Source organism: Heliconius melpomene, chromosome 18, assembly GCF_056956725.1.
Source record: "Heliconius melpomene rosina isolate 202511_hmr_F chromosome 18, ASM5695672v1, whole genome shotgun sequence".
In the NCBI taxonomy this organism is placed as follows: Eukaryota; Metazoa; Arthropoda; class Insecta; order Lepidoptera; family Nymphalidae; genus Heliconius; species Heliconius melpomene.
In genome coordinates, this window is record NC_140406.1 from 11,696,580 (window position 1) to 11,721,952 (window position 25,373).

Sequence of the window (25,373 nt, forward strand, 5' to 3'; positions counted from 1 at the left end):
AAATGCGTGATTATTATTTCTCTTTTTATTTGAAATCCACTAAAAATATTCCAGGCTACCTTATCATTGTTGGAGCGAGTGTTGATGAAAGACGTTGTTACTCCGGTCGCTCCAGAAGAAGTACGCACTATGATACAAACCAGCTTGGAGAACGCCGCTTTGCTGAACTACACCACTCTAAGTCAAAAAGCTAATATTGAAGGTAAATGTATTTTTTAATTATTTTAATTCTTTAGTACGTCAGGCAGAAATGATCTAATAAGCTTCGTTCTTTTCTCTTTACCCAATGTTTCGTTTTGAGTGGCGATCTCTTTGTTAAAGTCTGTGATGATAAAATTATACAAGCTCTAGACTCGACGAACGTTCTAGCTGTTACCGTTCTCAGTGATGGCAACAGGATAAAAAGACATGTCAATGTAAATATTAAAAAAGTATTTATTATAAAGCCATACTGATTTTAAAGTTTATTTTTATCCTTCAAAAAAAATCAGTCGATGAATGTATCTGTATGTAATTTCAGAGGATCTCCGAGGTGAAACAATGGTAACACCAGCAAAGAAACTGGAAGATCTCATTCATTTGGCAGAACTATGCGTAGATTTGTTGCAGCAAAATGAGGAACATTATGCGGAGGTATTCTTTTTTATAAAATATTAATGTTAATTGGCGTCGAAACAAAATGCCAAATAAGATTTGAACCCGCACTCCCCTGTTTTTTGGTGTTGTGGGCAAGGTCGTTGTGTTAAGTGACATTATAAAGGATTGTTTGATTCAATTGTTCCATACCACTAATGGATATTTTATTGACATTATAAATAGAAATATCCTTGAACGTTTATGACGAAATACCAATATTGCAGTATTTTTAGTTTATACTTTGTATATTTCGGTTATTTACATTTCAGTCATTATTAATCAAACAAATTCTTTATTTCGGAATTGTAACTTCCATTTGAATTAAATTAAAAATAAAATCTTTAATTTAATTTTAAAGTTACATTCCGAAGGTATAGTCGTATATGTGTTGAATGTTGTTTCAAACGGTAAAGCTGTTTAAGGTCAAAACCAATAACAACTTAAAAATAATAAAGTATATATCAAAATTACTAAATTTGTGATACAGAACTTTAGTCCCCCATGAAAGGCAAAATGTGAGGAAAATGGAGAATGATAAAACATGTCGTATGAGTCGTGGCTCAGGGTACAAGGTTACGATTGTAAATGCGACGGTTGTGAGTTCAATCCCTACTCGGGGGAATAAAAAAATTAATATTTTCATTCCCTCGTTCTGGTAAAGGAGAAAAAGTTCGAGGTTTCCAGGTCCCCTCTGCCTGCGCCTGTGATACTATTATTTTTTTTAAAATTTTCAGCATATTATTTAACATTTGCAATTGTAATTAAAGTGGTTTTGCCTTAAAAAGTTTCACCGTAAACAGTCAATGTTCGCTGGATAGCACCCTGTTCTACTGTCGCTATTAGTGTGGGGAATGAAGGCAGGCAAGGCACTTACCCTTGCGAGCTGAAAATGTTATTGGAAAAATATATGTTTTGTCCCTTTTTTTCTTAAATACATAAATAAATATTACGTACGTATTAGGCTACGGGTAATGGATAATATAAATTTCTGAAATTGAAAATATTTAAACTGCTTGTCTGTAAAGTCGGTTTTCGGACAATCATTGTACGCAATAATGACATAAAAAACATTGAAGAACAATTGCATACTTTTATGAATTAAATTAAATTATTATCTCTGGATTATTAATATTTTGAGTAATACAAATGGAGTTAATAGATTTTTTTTGATAAATTAACATTTATTTGAACACGTTAATTGAAATATTTTTTTTACTTAAATTCTACAGACTAATTACACGTAACAATGTGATATTTACAATTTTTATACATGTGTGATATACGAGTATAAGAGAGATAGATGAGTCACAAGCCAAACGCTTAGGCTGATCGTGCCTCTCTATCATTTGTTTCGCGCGCTCGCTTGCACACTCGGCTCAGGTGAAACGTGACGATGAGTCATCCTTTTTCGTCACGTGAAAAATAATTAAAAAAAATTGTAAAGTTAATAAGAATTTTAAATTAATTTTGTATTTTTATATATAAAGAAATTTTATTTTGATGTGTAATATGATTAATAAATGATTATGTTCAATAAAGAACAAGATCACCTCAAAAATAAAATTTGTGAATAAATCACAAACCGCACTTTGTCTCTAAAAAAAACAGTTCTGGTTTTAACTTATGCTTTCAAATGAACCAAACGATAGCTTGAATTTATTCGTGCTAACGCCATCTATCGGCGGCTTTTGTATTATGTGATATAAAACACATTTATGATGATTATGATTCTTATATTATACTAGTGGACCCGGACGCAGCTACGCCCGCGAAAATAAGAGCATAAATAATTAAAATAAGTTAAAAAATAATAATAAGTGGAGATTTATTATTAGAAATAATATCTGAGTAACCGAAATGAACAAACAAAAGAAGTAAAAGTAACTAAAGGAAATTCTTAATATTAGAAAAAGTACCTAAAGTTTGCCGTGCGCGCGTACTAAACATTTTTCTATATTAAATAATTATTAATTTTTGCGAACAATATTAAATAAAATCCCAAATGATTAAAATTACGATATTTTAAGTGTATAACTTCGGTATAGATAACCGAACTGAGATAAATTAATTATAAGCAGCAAATAATTACATAAAAAATAATAGTAATTCAAAAATATATAAAAATTTACAAAATCATCAAAGTCATCTGCCCGTTCGCGTCGGTCATACTATACCACTCGTAGGCTAGGTCATTTGGAATCAGTGACATCTTAATTATTTATTAGAATGTTATACAGTAAACTATAATTTCCATCTAGATGAAATGCTAAAAGTGACTATTATATTTATTTTCATAAGGATGAATATCAAATTATAGAAATCATCTAATTTTTGTTAATGATACAAATCTATATCGGCGCGCGCCATGTATGCATTGAGCAAACTCACTTTGGGTGACGTTTTCTTAAAACAACAAACTTTGCAAGCCGTTGCTTAGCAACGCGTAGCGACGATTGTTATTAACATGGCGGAATAAATTGCATGTCAAATTAATTATTTTAATATATTGGTATATATCGAAAATATTACAAACATGAGAAAAAAAAGTATCCTCTGTTCATCCCGAGACCCTCAAGTATCTCTATATGAGTATTTTATCACAAATAAATTAGTGGTTTGGCCCTGATTGCGTAAAAGACAGACAGATAGACAGAGTTACTTTCGAATTTATAATATAGGTATGGATATGCAATATTGAACATGATAAAACATGAATATACAATAAAAACATGAATATACAATATTTTTTAAAATATGAAATCTTTAAGCTTGTATTTTAATATAAAATTTAAATTTTTCTACAATAACATTTTCAGCTCATATTGTACTTATAAGCTCAATTGTCAATAGATTTGTCATGGACAAAATAAAAAAAATGTCTTTGGTTTTCTATTGAATCTTGTCTTACATAGAAATTGTGGTATTTTGTTTTGTCTACTAATATCTATTTATATATGTAGCTATATTATATTATATTTAATGTCGCTTCGCTTCTCAAGTGAATTTCTAAAGATATCTTTATAGTAAGATTATAATAAACAAGGCGATACAAGCCAAGTTCATATCAAAGAAAATATATTATTTAAAAACGAACTAATTAAATTCACTTGAGATAATAATATAATAATATATACCATTATTATATAACTTTATTATATTCCACTTCTATTTTATTTTTTATTTCTCCGCAGGTTTATAACACAAAACCGGACTCTAGCGGTCAACAAAATGTAACTACTTATTTGATTGATTGCTCGGCTGATCGAATCACTTATCAATTCGTTCACTCGATCTAACATTTAATCATTTCACTCTGATATGATCACAAATTAAAATGTAGACACGGCGTTATCGATAGTTAAAGACACAGCTTTAATAGATTTTTAGGTTAAACTAAAGGGCATGCATATTCCATTGAAGGGCTAAACATGCAGAAACTAAGCCTTATTTTCATCTTAGTGCTTGATTGAAATAATTATTAATTAAATTTTAAAGTAAATTTCTACAACTTTACGTTGGGGTTTCGTAGTTTTATCATACAACATATGTATATTCATATTACCACTACCTTTACAACTAAATAAAAGCACGTTTATACTGAATAAAGAATAACACATTTTTTTTAAATTAGACAATATTTTTTAATATATTTTTATCGCGTAACAAAAAGTTTAGTGTTACACATTACAAAGTTACTGTAACGATAAAAGAAGTATATAATAATGAGAAATTTGTTGGGTTATTATAATATTTATTTATACAAATGAAAATAAGATAGTTATGTCTATTATTAACATTATATCACTGAACATTATACACATACATACATTATATATATATCACTCAAAATCATTGGGATTGTTATAAAAAAACTTCGTCTACGCAACACTTTTTAAAGCTTCTGGATATTATTTTGTAGAATTGCGCGGTTACTCATTTGCTATTTTATTTTATATAATATACATATTTTATCTACTATGCTGTAGTATAATACTTTAACTAGTTTTAGATAGGTATATACTTTTTTCCACTATATTCGTAAGTAGATATGCATCCGCATTTATTTCACCTTCCAGCACAATGTTGCAGCTTTATGAAAACAAAATTAGTAGTAGTCAATTAGATTATGCACTTCAAATAAATTTGATATATCTTTAAAAGATTCTTATAATTTTATAAAAAAATCTACATGTCCCCTTAATCATCGATCTTTCACTGTAATTTCATAAATAATTTTTATCTCAGATCTGTGTGACATAGTTTTGTGTTGTCTTGGTTTAAATGCACAGCAATTTCGTAAGCAAGCTTTTCGATAAAAAAAAAATAATGTTACATATTTAATTTAAAATGATTTTACATTATCAATACAAATTAATATTCGACATGTGTATTTGTACCCTATTCAGGCGTTTGCGTGGTTCTCCGAGCTTCTAGTGGAACATGCAGAAATTTTCTGGGCACTTTTTGCCGTGGACATGGATCGAGTATTGTCTGAACAACCCCCAGATACGTGGGACTCTTTTCCTTTGTTCCAGATATTAAATGATTATTTACGTACTGATGGTGAGAATACCAAAAATGTGTATATATTTAATCTACTAATTTACAATTAAATTATATGTAGACATAAATATTAATATTATTTAAAATATCTTTCAGAAAACTTACGAAATGGACGATTCCACGAGCATTTACGTGATACATTTGCTCCACTCGTAGTTCGTTACGTAGACCTTATGGAGTCATCTATTGCACAATCACTTCATAAAGGATTTGAAAAAGAACGGTGGGAGATTAAAGGGTATGATTTTGTTTTTCTTTTGAAAAGTATAAAAAAAAGTATTTAAAATAAATATCCTAAGGCGAAAAATATTTTTTCAGAAATGGTTGTTCAACAAGTGAAGAGCTTTTCTGGAAGTTGGATGCTTTGCAGTCTTTTATAAGAGATTTGCACTGGCCAGAACCAGAATTCCGTTCGCATCTTGAACAACGACTCAAGCTGATGGCTAGTGATATGATGGAGACGTGTATCCAAAAGACTGAGGCTTCTTTTCAGGTTTGTTATAGATGATGATTTTCAAAATTAAATTAAAATGGCTAACATAATCGTGACACAATTACAAATTTGTATAAGTTTCTAAATGAACATCTAATACTTAAATTTTGATATGAATTCTGGGAAATTGTTGATAAATTTGGCAAATATTTAACCAGATTAATTAACAGAAATGTAACTTTAAGTAAAGTCAGCTAACATCTCTCCCACACTCTATGCACTCTACATGATTTGGGAGACCTATGAAGACATTAAATACTCTTTCGATTTATAGGCGTGGCTGAAGAAAAGCGTCACCTTCATGTCAACGGACTATATCCTGCCTGCTGAGACATGTGCCATGGTCAACGTAGCTCTAGATGCCAAGAACCAAGCTCTCAAGCTGTGTGCTGTTGAAGGTGTCGACATCGTAAGTGTAACTCATTTTAGACGCATCAAGTCATTACAAACATCCATTGCATCTACGTGAATACTCTCAGTCAGTACATAATAAGTATAATTGAAAAAAAAGTTTATTAACCTTCAAATAATCGAAAATTTTATATTGTACTGACTTCATTAACTGCTAAATACTGCGTTATCTTAGATAACACGCGATCGCACAACAACATTCACTAAAAAATAAGCAGTCTAGGTATTCATTATTCTCATAAACACTTACTAAAATGCATGCTTAAAATTTGTGACGTACTTTGTCTCAAATTTTTTTTGTGACGTAGTTTGTGCGAAACTTTTAATTCTCAATAAATTTGTTCATATTTGCAAGTTGTTTATGATGAAAACTTAAATTATGTTTACCTTTCTGCTTATACAGCAGTCAAAATTACTGATTGATCTATTTAAGTACCTTCAATTATAATTGGTAAAAAATCTTTACATAATAAATGAGTCGGATCAACTAGAATAAAGTATTAATTTAGTTTATTTACTCATTTCAAAGGAATTAAAATTTATTAAGAATATTATTATTGTGATCTGTTGCAATAATCATATTTTAACAAGTTTTTCACTTATATTTTTTACTATCCTAATAGAAAAAACTAAATTAATACAAAAAATAAAAGTTGCTACGACTCATGAAAACCAAATTCCATTATCAATGTCGCAAAGAGCTACTGACATGTGAATGCGATTTTTTTCACACCAATTTTTTTTCTATTACCATTTCGTGTGCCTGACTGTATAAACACATCATAATATACTCATTTCATTATTATACATATGCATATAAAGCAATGTGAGAATTAAAGCTTTTTGCATGAAGTTAATGAGAATGATACTATGCAATTAGTTTGCAAGTTTCGCTTACTCGTTTTAGGAAAGTTGTATTCAAAGCATTATTTCAAAGAAAACTATAGAAAAGCTTTTTCGTTCCACATAAGGGTTAAAATAAATGCGAATGACTGGTAACTTCCTTAAAATAAAAAAAAATTAACTTCACAAACCTTTTAAATATAAAAAACTAACTATAATATAAAATAAAATTGTAACATATTGCAAAATATAGACAGCATACATGAATATAAATCACTTATTCTCGATGCGTTTGCTTAAGCATAGCAAGCATGCTGCAAATGCAAAACTCTTAAGTTACATGCGAGTGACTTAAAAATATTTTAACACAAAGCAGCACAAATGCACATGCACAGAACACAGATTAAATCTGCTAGCATGTTAGTGGCTCTTGTAATTTTGTCATATTCAGTTGCAACTTACTAACCTAAACTCACTTAAAAGGTTACCTATCACATACTTATTCTTCACACATTTAATTAAAACTCATTTAAACTTTCTCTTACAAATTTCTTAAGATTTTACGACAAAACAGCTATACTAATTATTACACTTTATATTTTAATTTATTATTAAATTTGAATGAATAACTTGGTTAAAACGCAACTGAACGTGATAGAGCACATAGTCCTAGCATAATTGAGTGCACATTGTGGGATTGTCAGGCATGATTTGCAGAATTTGTGACGTCATCGCATTTGTAGCATATTTTCTTTATTTTTTGCCTGAAATAATAACTTGCATGAATATTTTATAACATCCTCCGCTGACCGCATTTTATTTTTGTTTCGTTATGTTTGTTTTATTTTGCACAATTCTGCAAGTTGTGCATGGCATCCCTTTGTTTGCCGGAGCATTTTCCACAAGCGTCAATGGTGACCACTTGAAGTTTGGGGAAACGGAGCGAAGGTAACCACTACTATGTGTTAAGCTTGCTTTAAGTGTTAACACCCGCAATCTCTCACAGTACCAGTACCATGCTAAAATGGATGCCCAGATCGAGGCGTGTCTGCAAGCCATGTCGACGGGGATGACGGCGCGCCTGTCCGCGGTGCTGGAGGCCACGCTGGCAAAGATCGCGCGCTTCGACGAGGGCAGGTGAGTCTGCAAGCCGCGTCCCTCATCGTCACCGCTTCTCCAGCTTCCAACGAAGAATACATAGAAACAAATGTATTTGAATTGGTCGGTAATGTGCTTAATTTTTTTTTATTATGAATTCAATTTTAAAAAGATTGGTGGGCTTTACCCATCTGGTATACTCGGCTCTGGTATATTGGCGCGTTCTTATACCAATGGTGAAGACTTCTGATTTCCGATTAACCCACTTTAATATTTACACAATAAAGTACAAAACTCAATTTCTAAAAACAAACATACCATATATATTAACACCACATAAAACATTATACCATTTATTTTTTTTGAACCAACTTACTGCTGATTACAATTACAAAAGAAAAGCTTATTAGGTATTGTAAATATTGTCTATGCTGTTGTGATACTTTACACAATAGCCATTTTTATAATTGCATTGGCTGTAAGCTGTATGACTACTACACCAGAATAAATTTCTATACATGAAGTAATTATATAGCTTACTTAAAGTTAAAGCTATTTAACAGTAAAACTATAAGAATACCTATTAGCTTAAATCATAAGTATAGCTTAATCATATTGCTATACAAGAGTTATGACACACGCATATATACATACATACATACATACAAGTAGATAGACAAGCTGAAAACATTAAAAGCTGGCTACTTTGAACACAAACAAGTTAATATATGTTATTAAAATGATTATAATCTATATTTACAGTTTAATAGGATCCATTCTGACAATTGCTAACGTATCTGGATCAGGAAAAGATATAGGTCAAGGCTATGTCAATTTTATGAGAAATTCTATGGATCAAATCCGATCAAAGGTAAATAAAAATTTTGTTTATTCATTGTTCCATACCTCTATTTATAATTAAATACAGGAAAAGTGGCAATACATATTAATTATATTAGCTGCTCTGTCGGTTTAGTGCCCATCACAGATCATGTGTTCGATTTCTAACCAGCACAGACAGTTGGATAACCATGCCGTAAGCTATAGAACAGTTTTTTTACTATTTTCTTTATTATGTCATACAATTGCATTTCTTTATTCCACTTCACTAATATTTTATGAATTACAAACGTTATATCATTATTTTAAACTACAACACAAAATTGAACTAGGTGACAGATGAACTATGGATCCTGCAGCTGTTTGAACAGTGGTATGGTATGCAAATCGGACTCTTGAGTACGTGGTTAAATGACCGCCCTGCGCTGCACCCTCAACAAGTTGCCTGCCTGTCTATTGTTCTCAAGGTACAGTATCCTCTTTGACGAACCTCAGTATTCTCTTCGTCCCACATATAACAGAATATAGGAAGGGGACCTGGTGTTAAAACACTTTGTTTCTCATTTTCCACCTAATTTTTGAGTCATTTCGTGTTGATTGGTGAAACTCAACCTCTCGTTAACTTCTAGAGTGAAGAAATGAAAATATCTAAAATAATAACTTTCCCGAATGGTAATCAAACCCAGAACCATCACAGTTATAATCAGATGCTATCCTACTGCTACTACTGCACCACTGCACCACAATGGAATTTTATAAGACGTTTTTCTGAATTGGCAAAAAATCATGATTAATTAATTAAATCAATAATAAAATCACTAAAATATATTTTCAGAAAATGTACAGTGACTTTGAACTGCAAGGCGTTATTGATGATAAGCTAAACTCTAAAGCCTATCAACAAATTGCATCACGTATGCATACTGAAGAAGCTACTTGCAGTCTACTCTTGGCTCAACAAGATCAAGGGTAATTTATTGTTTTTAACAAAAATCTTGTTTTATTTATAAAGTTCTGTACGTTTTTGGATCACTTAAATGATAATGCATGTTTTTAGATTATGCCAGCAGTATTTACATACTCGTAATTGTGGCATGTGCTAAAACATTTATTACACCACATTAGTATATAAAATCTAAATGTTCAGGTAGACGTCGAAAAGTTATTATTTATTTCCCCTCCGCTCTAGAGCAAAGAAATGAAAATGTTAAATATTTCATATGCCATCGCGTTGAAGTGCCACAAGCGTACGTACGACTCTGCCTTCTCTGCTATATGCGTGAGCTGAAAAAAAATCATTCCCTCGAGTGGAAATCGAATACACAATCTTTTTCGTTTAAAGTCACACGCTTGTGCCCCTACGCCGCCAACCTGGCCTCATGATATGATACTTGAAAACGTATAACGTATATAATTATATAACGTATTGTTTGTAAATACAAACACATATATATTTCTATATCAATAAAATAATATTTTGTACCCACGTTACAAATCTCCACATAATAAACTTGGTGATGACGCTGCCGTCCCTAATATATTTTTTAAATAAACACTACTACAAACAAAAAAAAATTTAAAATTAACTGAAAAAACAATTACTTTTTTTGTATTACAGAAGTGCCGACGGCGGCGATGGTGGTTCAGAAGAAGGTGCGCGAAGTGGTAAATCTAAGTTAGAATCTCTCACAGAGGAAGCAAAATTAGGAAACGTTACAGCAGTAGTGGGCAAGGTTAGCTACGTTTTCCTTTAATTTGTATTATTTATGCTAATTTAATAATAAATCAAAAGTAAAGGAAAAGTGACATCTACATTTTTTCGTAGTTATGAGCCTTTTCTGAAAAAAGGAAACTGATTTTTAGTCTTTGCTTCGTACACTAGATGGCACACTATAGGGTGAATAAACAAATAACCTGCTTAGTCTAAATAAAAATCAATAAATAAAATTACTCTAATTAAATGAATAGTTTATATTCATTTTCAGCTTCACTTCGATTTTATATTATATATTTTTTACTTTCTTAACTGTATTTTAAATGCTGCTATTTTTACATACATATTTGTGATTTTTTTAAATATTCTATTGTTGAAATCTTTGTCATTTTAAATAGTATATTGATCTGATTGATTATTGTATTTGATAGATCTTAAATGATTGAAGAAAAAACTATTCTAGATATATTTTAATTATTTTAAAACTTCTTTAAACTTGAATTATAAATCTTAAAAATCATATGTATGAAAAAATCTATGAAAAAATAAAAACAAAAAAGAACCAATATTGAAATTTTATCACTGCAGGTTGGCAATATGTTTGGACGCGGCATCGGCGAGCTATCAACAAAACTAGGCGGAGCATCATCTTGGTTTTAGCGCTTCATTTCAAACTAAAGCATATTTTTGTTTGCCCTTATCGATGTAATGATTTGTGATTTCTAACAGCTTTCCGTTAAAATCGTACTGTGATGAAATAATTTCGCATTCGATATTTAATTCCGCCATTTCGTCACAACAACAAGATGGCGTCTAAATATAAGCGTGTAGCTTAGAATTCTAGTATAAACGAAGTCTAGATTTTATTTTATAAAAAGCTTTATGTACAGTTAGTGACATTATTCATTTGAAGCGAATTACATATTATATTAGATTTGTATATTAAGATTAGTATTTGATATCATGATTGATATAAAGAAAAAAATATTAAATAAACATATGTACTTATTACATATTATAAACACAGTGCTACAATAAGGAAACATATCGCTTTGTGCAAGTATAATGTATGGGAGTAAATAATATTTACAGTATATAAAAGTCAGTAATGTACCAACAAGGAAATTGATGAACGGCCATCGTTATTTTAAATAATATGAAAACTATTTTTCTTCTCAGCTTCTATTTATCTATATTATAATATATTTTTATCCCTTTTCGTAGGGGGCTTATTTATATTTGTAACATGCTACTCATGGTTAGATTCTATTACGCTTCTACCGATATTAAACATTTTGTAATTTTTATGTTCACAAAATAGCTACGTCTTGTTGATATGTGAATAAGCCCCTTATGCCCCTTTTATCTTACTGAGTGTTACAGTAGGATATTGTAGTGCAGTTTTCAATGCAATTTTTTCTAAAATAAAAGCAATATTTTTCTAATATACTAATAACGTTACTTATTATCAGTTCATAACTGTAGTGACTTACCTCAATCTAAGAATAACGCATTTTTCAGTATTTTTGTAAAAATAGCGCGAAATGAATTGATTTGACAGTAAAGAACAAAAATGGCGGATTATAAATTATCGTTGTTGCCAGTAACAAAAACTTCGCGCTTTATATTTACAAAAATTGTAACGTCGATTTTAAACTGTTCTTATGTAGATGGATCTCTATAGCTCGAATGTTCTTTAGATTCTTATCTATAAAAGTCTTCGATAATAGACTTGTCACTTTACCTTGGAGTAGTCTTCAAATATTTAGGTACCTATTAACTTTATATAAAAAAACTACTAACTATATTTGTTAACAAAAATATTCTTCTACGCTAATAACAAATACAAATTTTAAACAACTAGTTGACAATTAAAAAGTTTTAGGTAAATTATAACTTAAAGGTTGCGCTGACTCGCCTTAATAATAACATTTCGAAGACGGCTTGCGAGGTGTAGGAATAAGTCTTGAACTTCAATCGTTTTTCACTTTCATACGTATACGTTTTAAATTTTCATCTTATTACTATAAAATAATTTATTTACACTTAGCAAATCCGATTATGTAATAATATATTTTTTAATCATTTTTATATTTATTATGTAGTATCCGAGTAATTGTAACCACGTGCATCTTAAAATACTATTCTTTCCACTTAAGCAACACTTATAATACGCAGCACCGAAATATCATAGTCAACACAGTACAAAATATCGCTCATATATCACATTTATTCTAATATTATTATGTGTAGTAAAATCGATTTCAGTTCTTAATATAATCTATATTTCAGCTAATAATATTACTTTCAATCTAATGATGTTGTGTCAACATTTTTTTTCAAACATTAGTGGTTTTTTTGCAGCTAAAATTTTCATCTCACTCATGTTTAGGTAACGCTCAATGGACGGAAGTATAGAGTAAGTGCATTAATGAGCCGACTGAAGTTACATAGAGGTAGTTATTGCTTGTAAAAATCTTCACATGAGATGACTCGCGATGAGTAGCTTTATTTGCACACACAGTGACGACACTAGTGAAATATTGGTTTTAAAATCCAAACTAAACTTATAAATAAATTTAAGCTTTTCAAAATTTGAATTTAAATATTTGTTAAATTTAGTACCTATTCTCACAATGTTTAAAATATTCCCAAAAAAAAAACTGTCCGATGCTTTCATTGAGACTACTAAGCCGTCACTGTACCGATTAATGTTTAAAATATATAAACTCATAAATGTTTATGTTAGCGAATTGCTAATGTCTGAAATAGAAATATTTGAGACTTCTTTGATGTTGTTTTGTAATAAATTTCATAATCTTAGTCCAAGTAAACCATGTGGTTTTGTCGTAATTATTATAAAAGTAATTATCTTTTAAAATATTAAATGCGTCAAAATATATTTTACAGTAGGTATGACATTCATTCTACTAAAATTCTGATTATCTATTATATTTTTTGTGTGATTTTGATATTTTAGTTTTTTATTAAGTCAATTCGTTTCAATAGCTTGTTTTGAATAATCTTTATTTTAAGTAATATTCATATAAATACAATAAGCATACATTAAATGTTTTTTAAAGATTTAAAGATGGTGCAATAAAACCATGCTTCTATTTCAGACGTTATTAAAAACATGTGCCTAACTAAAAATCTTTTAGTTTTAACTTAAAATCCATAAAGATCATCGCGAGTGTCAGATGATACAATAAATAATATTTACAATAAAATAAAAATGTTTACTGTTCCTTAGCTGTTTTATTTTTATACAGATATTACGTACGTTTATATGCCAATTAATTATAGGTAAACTTGTTTACACAATGATGTGGATTTTGATTGTATTGACTACTTCAATATATTGCTTTGGTTTGGTAAAGTATTAATATGGTGGCGTTAACTTCCAGAGAACAGTGAAAAGAGAAAGAAGCTATGTACTTATTACGTCCAGTTTCTCTGCGTACACAACAAACTGAGTGAGATAAATAAAGATATAATATATATTTAAAATTCAAAAATGACTAGTTAAGTTATATAAATTTAATTTTACTTCATTTATAAAGTAAAATTAAATTTATATAACGGCTATTGAAATCATAATATACAACATTTTTATATATAAAACTACAGTAGAAATAAAATATGTCGTAAAAATGTAGCGAGTCATAAAAGCACGGTGTAACATTTTCGAAATTATACCTCATAAGCCACTAAACCAGGTTTATGGATCCTTTCTTATTTTAATTTTCGTCTTGCCGTACTGATCTCTCTGAAACGATGAACTGTGTTTTTTTCTTTACATGGTTACACTGCTGATTGATAGGTTTTTAGTTTAATGTGCTACTTACACATTATCACAAATCACTCTAAACATAGTTTTTAATGTATTATAAATACAATTTTTATATGTAATATTTATAGCATTCGTAAATATATGTTGAGCATTTATAAAGCGGAATGAAACAAAAAAATATTACAGGCAAAAATGATATATTTAGAATAACATATATCTGTTTTCAACAATCTTCTAAGTAATAATTGAAAATTGTGCAGTGGAATAAAGTAAAATATTTCAATTAATCTCGCATTTTCCACTTAATTCTTGTTATGTGATTACAATAAGTTAGGACCGCGACGCGTGCCAGCGGGCATTTTTAAATATTTGACCTATTTTTAGTCACCTCTAATAATAATAAAAGGTAGGTAATGTGAACCACTCAGCTGGCAAAACTGCCGAGTGCAAAATGTGGGAGCTTTTGGTTTGTGTAATGGCAACATAGATCAAAATGTTATTCATAAAAACATAGTATCAATATATAAAAATCATAAGCTATAAAATATATAGTACTAATTAAAAAATATACATAATGTTTTTACTGATTGATCGTAAATTATATTATTCGTTTTATTTATGCAACAAAAGGAGTCGGGAAAACGAATGAAGAATCTAGCAACACTTTCATCACACAGTTTGACAGATTGCAGTGCAGTTGTGTACACAGTGAACGTGTGTGAAGTTTTAAATTTATTTATTTTTATGTAGTGCACATATTATACGCGTAAGTTTTGACTTAAACTTTATTTATTTTATATAAAACAATTTATTAATCTATTCCTATTAGGTGAAACAATGATTTCTGTCATTATTTGTCAATTTTGCGGAAATACTTACTGTGAGGAAGTTGAAAAAATAAAATAAAACGCTTCGTGCCGTATCTACTGCGTTACTTGCATTCCTGTTGCATTACGCTGTCCACTGATAGCTTTATAAATTTCTTTTTTATCCTTTTGGCGCAAACACAAAGTTCTTTAATGAGATTTTCGGGCGCGCATTTAAGTTTCTTAAAATAGCTGAAGAGATGAGCAAACGTAAATGACTCAATAGATTCGTGTCAGTAGGTGAGGGTTAGAATACCTGAAATAAGAATTTCTTTTACCTTAGCCTACATATTTTCGTATTTGAAAATAGTTTCATTTCATATTACATCACTTGCCACCTACTTTCACAAACTAAAAATATATTAAACATATATGAAATAGACGTCAATAATTTTCTTATTAGACATTCAAATATAATTTAGTTATTGCTTAAAACAAGGGTTGGGGGTCCATTACTATTTGGGTGACTGAATTATTTTCCTTTTCTCACTCTTGTAACAGAAGTTTTATCACTTAAGTGAGTTCTGCCACTTAACAGTTAATGTCTTGAAAAATTGTCAGAGTACAAAGTGTCTTAACACTAAATCCCTTTGCCTATTCTGCTATATGTGGGATAGCTACAAAAACAAGCTTATTTAAAAGTATAATTTGTCTATCAGTAGCCATAGTCTTAAGTGGAAGATAATATCACCATTAGGAGCATTCTTTGAATGAGTTACCAGTGCTGATAAGAATCTACTGTGTTAATGAAATTAGATTTTAAACAGTTTTCTACTTACTGTCTGACATACTACATATTTTAGAACATTAAGATATAGGGATAAAAAAGATACTGGTGATACGCAGTGGGCCAGTCAGATTGTAAATGTAATAGTTTTTTTTTTTTTTTATTGAAGATGGGTAAGCATTTGTCCGCTATCTCACCTGGTTGCAAGTGACGATGCGAATGATGGTGGAGCATGCTTACCCAGAAAATGCCTATTCACTCTTTCCTTGAAGACGGTCAGGTTATATTTAACGGGGAACAGTTGAGCAGGCAGGGAGTTCCACTCCTTAGTTGTGGGTTCAATTACAGGAAATAAAGTAAGCAGCATTGAATTCTACGCAAGATGTAATGTCTTAACTTTAATATGATTTTTATAATGTTTTTGCAAATAGAAAAAGGAAATAACTTAATAAAGGATTACATACTAAGTAACTTAATAATATATCAGAATAATAATTATAATATAGCAATAATTGATGTTATGATTGTGATTCTTATAAGAGTTTTTACTACTCTTTTACATTTATTTAAAATAAAATTTAGTAAAAAGTAATAAAATCTATTTTCATTCATTCACATTCATATATAAAGATATGATATATATATATAAAGATAAGATATTTATCTAATTTTTAAATAAATATTTTGTTAAAAAGAAAACCTGTTCCAAAACTAATTTTAAGCTCTACATTTAGCATCTCAAACCACTAAATGCAGGTGCATCATAAAAACAGTTTGGCAAGAAATTTAATAGGTGCTGGCTCGGACTACATTCAAACTTATGAAATTTTCCAGATCATTTTGAGCATTCCACTACTGTTTCAAGACACTGTGTTACCCACATTCCATTAAATTTTCGAGACATAGAGTGTTGAGTGGAGGAATTCAAAACTCTATTTTGTCTTGAGCAATGAAGTGAAAATTATTCATTCCACCCAGTTGGAATCAAACCTGCAACTGTTGTGTCTACAGATGTTGTGCTGGTGTGCCACAAAGGCCTGTCTACTTGAAATTTAATAGCTTTAATTCCTTCATTCCATTACTTTATCTTAGTTACTACCATGTTATAAGTAATTAGTTAACTAGTGACAACATCATTATTGTGGCAGAGCTTGGGCAATACCAGTCTGTTCGCGATGGTTATTGGTTTGATTCTCGAAGTCGACACGGTTTCTTATTTCAGAATATTTTCGTTTATTTGGTCTTGCCGGATAACGTGACGTTAAGTTCCGTTACTCATTAAGCTATATAATTATTTAAGTGGAAAATGGAGAACAGAGAGATTTATAACTAATGTATTTCTGTGTACATTGTAAAATTAATAAAAGCTTGAGAAAAAATCAGTAGGAGCTGTTTCGATACATCTGGACATCATTGCGAAGCACGAATTCGGGGAATTTCTTGATTCGAATCGAATTTCTATGAAAACTCATTAAGTGAAACTTTATATTTTGTTTGATGTTGCTGGTTCGCCAATTTTATTTTTTTTAAATATAATAACGCATAGATATATAAAACATAATATCTATACTGTTTTTCGTATTGATGACAAAGAAATTAGTTTCGAAACTTTTTCTCGGCTTCGCCCGAATTTGAGTCGACTTGGTTTTGTGGCGGAACCGAACTCGTGTTTTTTTTACCAGCGTCGGGAAATGAAACTTATTTAAATATATATTACTTGAATACTATTTGAACCCAGACCCATTACATTTATTTACACAAACTGCGCCAAGATGGCCACATTCCCGGAATCCACATGTTTGACTGTGAACGCCACGGTTGTAAATTCGATTCCCATTCAAGGAAATGAATAATTTTCATTTCCTCGCTCTCGTAACAAGACAAGGCGCGGCGTTCAGTTCCACCACTCATATTATACAACATTTCTCTTTGTGACTCTTATAACGGAGACATTTTATCTTTTCTCATATATTTTCGGGAGAGAAATGCAAACAATGCACTTATCTCGGTCCTCTTTCGAGATTTCGATAGCAATTGGCTTAATTGATAACCACGATCCAATTCGGCCGCCAAGTACCTCTACACGTTACTTTACAATCAACATTATTTGTACGCATCTTGTATTAAATTACATATAGGCTAATGTTTAAGAAGTTTAGGTTATTTCAAATAATTATTGTTTACTTATACATATATGTATAGCTAGGCGTCACCCGTTACTATCTTTGCATGGACTTCAGGACTTTTATTTTTCTTATTCCCATAGGAGGTCAAATTGCTGTACAGTTTGTTTTTTTTTTGTTTAGAAAATTGTATTTATAACTTCTTGTATTTATAGCACAGCAACATATTTAATTCCTTTTCTTTTTTTTTTATTTCGTGTTCTCTTTATTAAAAGTGAAAATTAGCAACGTTGGCTGTTTTTGATGACATAACTGAACGGTTAATTATTAACACAAACGACATACCAGATAAGACTGAAAATTATGAGGATGCAATGTCTGGTGTAATAGAAATTATATATTTTTTATTGATCTCTAATATTATTATTTTTTTCTGACTCCACTTTTAGAGACAAATGCAAAGCTTTGCTTTTACCTCGCGAACTGTACATGCAGAAATGAGATCTGCCATCCAACTGCTTCAAATAAGTAGAAAGTATTATATTGTAATAACTAATAAATAAAACTGAGTTCCTAATCACTAGATTCTGTTCTTTGGTTAAGTGGAGAAGTATTGAGAATCCTTATTAAATTTGTATCCTATTTTATAGTCCGTACAAAAAAGTTAGTCTCTCGTATTTTTAAAAATGAAGTGATACCAAAAAAGCTTTCACTCGGCATTCAATTTAAGTGCGCCATTGCAAATTGTCACGAATATTGCAAATATTATTTTGTAATGTACATACTATATGTATCTGTTTATTGCATTTATCATTTTCCCTATTTATTTCCTTTTGATTGTTGTTTTATTATGGTGAAGCAATAAATATATTTAGATTTTAATAATAAATGGGCCATGGTTTCATGGTTTTATATTTGATACTAAGATATTGCAGAGGGATCGGAATGTTTAAGACTAGGTTCCCAGGTGAGACTTGCCAAGTTACAGATGTGAACGCGACTGATTTAATATTTCATTTATTCGCTCTGGTGTCGAGGCAAAGCTCGGTGTTGAGTTTCGCCACTCAACACGCAATGCCTCTAGAATTCGAGGGAAGGTGGAGCGGAATGTCTTAACACTAGGCTCCGCTGCCTTCCCTGTGGTACACAGAGTAAAGCTGAAAAAACTTTATATTATATTTTGTATTATTATATTCCTACATAAAATATATATACAATGTCTACATAATAACATTGCTCAAGCTTCGACAATAGAGTAATTAAATTGTATGACGTTTTTGTTCCGAACTTTGTAATAAAATGAAGTTATGTGACAGGGACCAATTCGAGTTCTCATTACTTTCCGTACAAAAAGTGTTTGGTTTTTTAGACGGCCTGCCCTTATACGCGTCTTGTATTATGTCTCTCTAGAGATATAATTTAGTGTCATTCGTGTTTGTTACAAAAGAAACTATATATTTAAATAATAAATAATAAAAAAAAGCTTTACGGTTTTTTCTCTTAGCGGTGTTGCCAGAGAGAACCTTGTGTTGAGACACTCCTTTCGCACTTTCCGCTCAATGTTTGTGACATTACGTTGTGGGTGGCCAAACGCAGCACCACGCCTAAACGATACATGTTATGGTATATAATAAAATAACGTTTTATGTACATTCTTGTTTTTTTTTCAGTTATTTTTAGTTTCGTGCCTGCAAAACTGAGGTAAATTAAAAAAAACCTGTGTATACAAGTGGGAAATCACTACCACTTTCTGTTTTTCTGCCTATTTTTGAACATTTACGTGACTTTTTTAGATGAAAAAAAAGAAACGGTAATGTGGGTGCGTGAAGCTAAAAAATATCTCCTTTGGACAACAATACATAATAATAAAATAAAACGTGCTTTTCACTATATTTTTTCGAACCACACCGGGTATAGAAACAATTAAAAATTTGAATCATTTCTCCAAGTGGTAATACTTAATCTATGACTGTAGTTGTAACTTGAAAAATATTTTTTCTTTATAACTGTCATATTGTCTGATCTATTAACCAATTTTTTTCTTATATTGATAAAAAAAAGTTTTTTGTACCTATTTCTCTATAATATCTGTTGCAGCAATATATTTTCTCGTTTTATTCGAATTTTTATCACAGCCATTTTTTATGCCAGGTGATTCACGAAGATATCCAATAATCGTCTCTCACGTGAGTCACGGGACTAGGAACGTGTGCCAAAGAATAACATACTGATGTAACTGTAAACAAAATGCTACTTTCGTGTTTTATATAGACGTCGTGAATATAATTTTAAAGTGGGTTATTATTTGGTAGGAGATGGCACCACGCTCTATCCCGTTGGTATGTCCAGTCATCTTCTTCCTTGTCCTCGGAAATGTCTGCATGCTTCTTACGTGACCTTCCAGTATCAACGATACCTACTGTGTTTTTAAAGGTCAAGGTCTCACTGCCTCTCTTACCACCCGCACGATGAACCCATAAAATGCTAAGAAAATTTCGATACATTAGGTACTTAGTGATTTGGAGATTTTGCTTTCTCTGTGACGCCACGACGTCGGGTCTTTAAATGTTTAAATATTGAAATTTCAAAAGATCTTCATCACGTCCATACATTATGTTTTACAAGCTATTTATTTTTTACTTATATATGTAATTACATAGAGTAAGTGACAAAGATACAAATTTCTCTTTTCACCTTGTTCTCTCATGATGAGGTAGACGCGTCGTCGCTCAGGGTCAATGGATTTGTATAAAATTTTGTAAACCGAAAATTTATACATGGATTTTCATAATTGTCCTCATAGTTTTTATGTCTCCTGCAATATAGCAGTGTAGAATTTGAAGAATTTAGAGTGACAGGACTTAACACCTCGATTAATCTTACCAGATCAGAGAAATGGAGATAATTTAAAATATTATATATATTTTTTAATTCAGACCAGGAGTTTCTGAGATTGGCGTGTTCAACCAAACAAAATCTTATGCTTTATAGTATTAGTCACAAGCATAGATTTATACAATCTACACTTCCTTCAAAATTCCTTATGCACTTAGCAAATTGGGTAAATGTTTGTGGGAAGGCGATCGCCAGAGTCGATGCGGTCATGCCGATGTTATTCACAAACTGAACGTGTCGAATGTAATGAGAACGTCGCCCTTTTTATACCTTTTAACATATATATTTATAAAAGAATTTCTGTTCGTATTCCCAATCATATGAATAAAATGAAAGTTTTTTTAAATTTTTGATTTTAAGTATATATGTGTGGTGTAGATTCGAAATCTGGTTGAGGTTAATTTTTTTTTGAATTAATATAAATCTTTTAACGAAAGCAAATTTACTTAGGCAATGCGCCTAGGTAAATTCGTCCGTCCATTTTCTAGCTGATCTAGAGACAAGTTCCATAAATAATTATTAAGTAATATATTTATATCTTTTATTATATAGTAGCTTTGGGCCGCGGCGTTGCTTGTCATGACAACTCACTGTAGCATTAATATTTTATTTTACTTAATTAACGATGAAATGTTTAAATTCTTTGGTAATTTAATTAACAGAGTATATATTTAAATAAGGCACCGCAGCTGCTATCGCTATAATTATTCAAGATGTGTGTGTGTGTGTGTGTATGTGCATTTAAATCCACTACCATCGCCAATTCGGATTGTTTACTGTACCACAACGAATTCCATTTAGATAGTCCCATAATAATCAAAATTATCAAAATCTGGCAGGTTATTAAAAACAATAGTTGTCCGACTAAATGAAGAGTGCCATTTTCTCCAAACGTCATGGTAATCTTTAGAAACCTCGTAAATTATGATTCAGCATGCCTTTCTACTGACTGAATGTTTTGATAAGGGAAACCTTTGTGTAGATTTAACAATACACGCTGTCTTTACAAAGCTGTATTCGACACTACGCTTTGCGAGCAGACTGTCTTTAGGTATGGAGGCACACCTTGTAATGAATGCAAAGTAAAAGTGGAAAATGTTGAAATATTAATCATTTTGTATTAGAATATGATTTTCTGAGAGGCCGTCTTGGTGGCATCGACTGTAAATGTGACGGTTATGGGTTCGCCTCCCACTCAGGGGAATCTTTTCACTCTATTAACAAGACAAAGCGTTGAGTTGTTCCTCCACTCAACAAGGCGATGCGTGGGGAACGGAGAGTCTCAACACTATGTTCAATTCAATTCAAAATATATTTTATTCAAATAGAGTCTGGAACGTCGACCGAATATAAAGCAACCACCAGATCGGAAGGCAGTTCTGTTGTGAAGAGCCTTATCTCTGCCTGCCCAGCTATTTGTGGGACACAGCGTGGAGCTAAAAAAAGAATATGCTTTTAATTTTTAACGCCAAGGCATTATGGTGTATATACGTGGTTTCGCAGATCATTCGAGGAAAATTTTATTTTTAAGTATAAATACTTTTATTTTTCTGTATTTGTAATCAGCACAGCAATGGAGAGAATAATTCATAAGAAATTAATCGAAATTCTCTTTTAACCCAGTGAATGTATCTTAAAATATATATCACATTTCATACTTGGTGAACGAACGATCGAAGTCCGAAACTCACAAAAAGCTACGTGCATCGACCGCTTAACGGCCTCATTTTTTAATTGGAACAATATGGTTAAGACGATATTATCTTATACTTAATTTTAAAGGCTATTGTCTGTGCTGTTGGGAGTTAATAACTAGATATTATACTGTAGGTATATTAATTTAATTTGATATTTTGATCGCTATCTGGCAGTTCAGGGTTCACGCTGTATCCCGCACACACCAGGGTAGGAACGGGACTCTGCGAGCGTTTGGCCTCGACACCAGAGCAAAGAAATTAAAATATATGTGTATAATTTATGTATACCTACATATTAATAAAACTGCTATCTTAAACACAACAAGACCTACTTTCAATTGTATATTTTGCTAAAATCAGCATTCCGCCATTACATTCAGTATAACTACCTGACACATCGTTAGTGCACTATACGAAAATGCAACCAGGAAACGGGGCAATCGCATTGTGACATAACAGTATCTAAAATTAACCTAACGCCTGCGCCAGCGCATCGCTGCAGGTGTAAGTGTTGCCACTTGCGAATTTAGCCCGATTTTAGGGTAATAATTTAAGTATATAAATGATCGATTTTTTTTGATAAATTAAGCGTAAAATGCATTCACTTATATACTATATATTCTAGTCGCTTTGAAATATAGGTACTTATATATAAAATTATAAGCACAATTTTTCTTTAGTTTAACCATTCCACCTTATTGTTAATCGTCTCGAAACTCGACTCTACCAAAATAGCGAAGAATTAAGTATGCAAATACATGCATATGTATCTTTATTTTTATTCGACATTTCTATACAAAAAGTATTGAATTTAACATTTAAGATACTTTATATTCATTTCATACTTACCAGAGTCTCTATTATTTAACTCTTGACAGCTTGAGCTGTCATTTTGTTAACCAAATAATCAATCATATTGCTCACTTTCTGTCCTTGTTATGTGAAGTGTGATTTATGGTGTAACTTCTGATGTGTGCAAAAACTTGAAACAAACGTCCTATAGGTGTACCTACTGCGTTTAAATACACGAACTCCTATTTTTTTTATCTAGCTAGGTTCAAAGTTTGCTTATTGTGTCTAACAGAAGATTATAATTATTTATTATCATTATATTTTAAAATTAAAATTTTAAAGTCAATTAAACCATCTCGATGTATTCCGCACACAGTATGGTAGGCAGGTGGAACCTAGTGTTAAGACACTGCCTTCCTCACTTTCCGCCGAATTCTGGATTTTGATTGGAATTAATTAGTGTTTAATTAAATTTATATACCATATAATTTTATTTAATTGTAACATAATTGAGTGTATACCTACTGCACTTTTAAAACAAAATCATTACTACAGATTACATTGTGCCACCTGTCCATCAAGAACCAGACTACAGGTTTGGTTTCCGCTAAGGGTAAATTGCTTTAGACAGATGTTAGGCTCAAGGACAAAATAAAATCATAACGTTCTAAGCTCGTTATAATAATTGAAAAGAAGAATTGTGCACTAATTATATGTAGATTAATAATATATAATTAAAGTATAGTTAATAATAATTAGTAGGTGAACAAATCTCGGATTTAAATTGCCTTGTAAATAAAAAATTGCAATATGTATGAACGAATTCAAATTCAAATTCAAAATATTCTTTATTCAAATAGGCAGTTATTATAAGCACTTTTGAATAGTCGAATGAACATATGAACAAAAAGCTACCACCGAATGATACTATACCTACATATTTTTGGTACTTAAGAGTACATTTGTTATAGATGCCGTCAAAGAAGAAAAAAAGGGAACAATGTGACACTTAACTTCTACTGCTTAATGCAAGAAATCTCCTCCGATCTCTCTAGCTATCACGCTAAAGATATAACGTGGAATAAAGAAAAAAAAACATCCATATTGTTTTGTAATTTTGGCATGACAGAATTCTTATTTATATATTCAAAAAATTTAGTACCAAACGTAATAATATTAATTCCAGCTACTCTCTGGTTAGCAGTAGGTACCTACCACAGACATAAATTAACTTAATCTAAAATATTTAACCCCTTGCCCTTATATTCAACACCGCTGGTTAATTTTACCCGAGGCGCATTGCCAAGTGCCCAGGTGAGAATACCATTCCGGCATACTTGATTTAAATGAACCGCCAAACGCTTTGAACTCCCAATACATATATTGAGAATTTATGTAGGTAGACCGTTGAAACACATTTCTGTACTGGCTTATGAAGGTATATTATAACTAGCTTTTTCACACGGCTTCCCGTGGTCCGCGTGGTCAAATTGAAATAACAAACAGTTATATACCATATAGGAAACAATTTTTTTTTTTAATTTTAAAAACATTTTTTTTTTCAAAATCGAATCCACAACCATCGCGTATACGCACGCTGTGCCTCTGAACAAGCGGTTATAGGTTTATGTCAAACGAAAGACATTTAATAAACAATTTTCAATTAGATATCTTATCTTATAAGGTAAAATATCCCCTTCTAATGAACATATAAGTAAACATACTTAGCTAGTGAAAACTCGATATACTCATACAAGTCTCCGTGTATCTAGGAAAACCGACATTACCATTCGTTGAAAGTAAAGTGATAGTTATAGCAAAGCAAAAAAAACTGGAATGCAAAACCGCGTATTTACACGCTTTCGCATAAATTAGAGTAATC

General features: G+C 31.0%; 2 protein-coding genes across 9 annotated transcripts in view; both read left to right on the forward strand.

The window, feature by feature from the left end:
* Cadps (calcium-dependent secretion activator 1) overlaps nucleotides 1-13,846 on the forward strand; it is a 49,716-nt gene extending 35,870 nt beyond the window's left edge. For 4 of the 8 annotated variants that reach the window (XM_085201870.1, XM_085201871.1, XM_085201875.1 and 1 more), the window contains 13 exons: nucleotides 55-202; nucleotides 521-633; nucleotides 3,828-3,866; nucleotides 5,043-5,199; nucleotides 5,296-5,437; nucleotides 5,518-5,692; nucleotides 5,967-6,101; nucleotides 7,953-8,083; nucleotides 8,807-8,915; nucleotides 9,217-9,351; nucleotides 9,720-9,853; nucleotides 10,503-10,617; nucleotides 11,187-13,846. In XM_085201870.1, the coding sequence (XP_085057996.1) occupies nucleotides 55-202; nucleotides 521-633; nucleotides 3,828-3,866; nucleotides 5,043-5,199; nucleotides 5,296-5,437; nucleotides 5,518-5,692; nucleotides 5,967-6,101; nucleotides 7,953-8,083; nucleotides 8,807-8,915; nucleotides 9,217-9,351; nucleotides 9,720-9,853; nucleotides 10,503-10,617; nucleotides 11,187-11,258 (1,605 nt within the window). In that variant the 3' untranslated portion in view covers nucleotides 11,259-13,846. The remainder of the gene's footprint in view (nucleotides 1-54; nucleotides 203-520; nucleotides 634-3,827; nucleotides 3,867-5,042; nucleotides 5,200-5,295; nucleotides 5,438-5,517; nucleotides 5,693-5,966; nucleotides 6,102-7,952; nucleotides 8,084-8,806; nucleotides 8,916-9,216; nucleotides 9,352-9,719; nucleotides 9,854-10,502; nucleotides 10,618-11,186) is intronic. The other 4 variants (XM_085201872.1, XM_085201874.1, XM_085201877.1 and 1 more) reach the window with 2 other exon arrangements.
* Nucleotides 13,847-15,020: 1,174 nt separating this feature from the next.
* LOC146529605 (uncharacterized) overlaps nucleotides 15,021-25,373 on the forward strand; it is a 30,480-nt gene continuing 20,127 nt past the window's right edge. The window contains exon 1 of the mRNA XM_085201880.1: nucleotides 15,021-15,157. The gene's annotated coding sequence lies outside the window, so the exon portion shown is untranslated. The remainder of the gene's footprint in view (nucleotides 15,158-25,373) is intronic.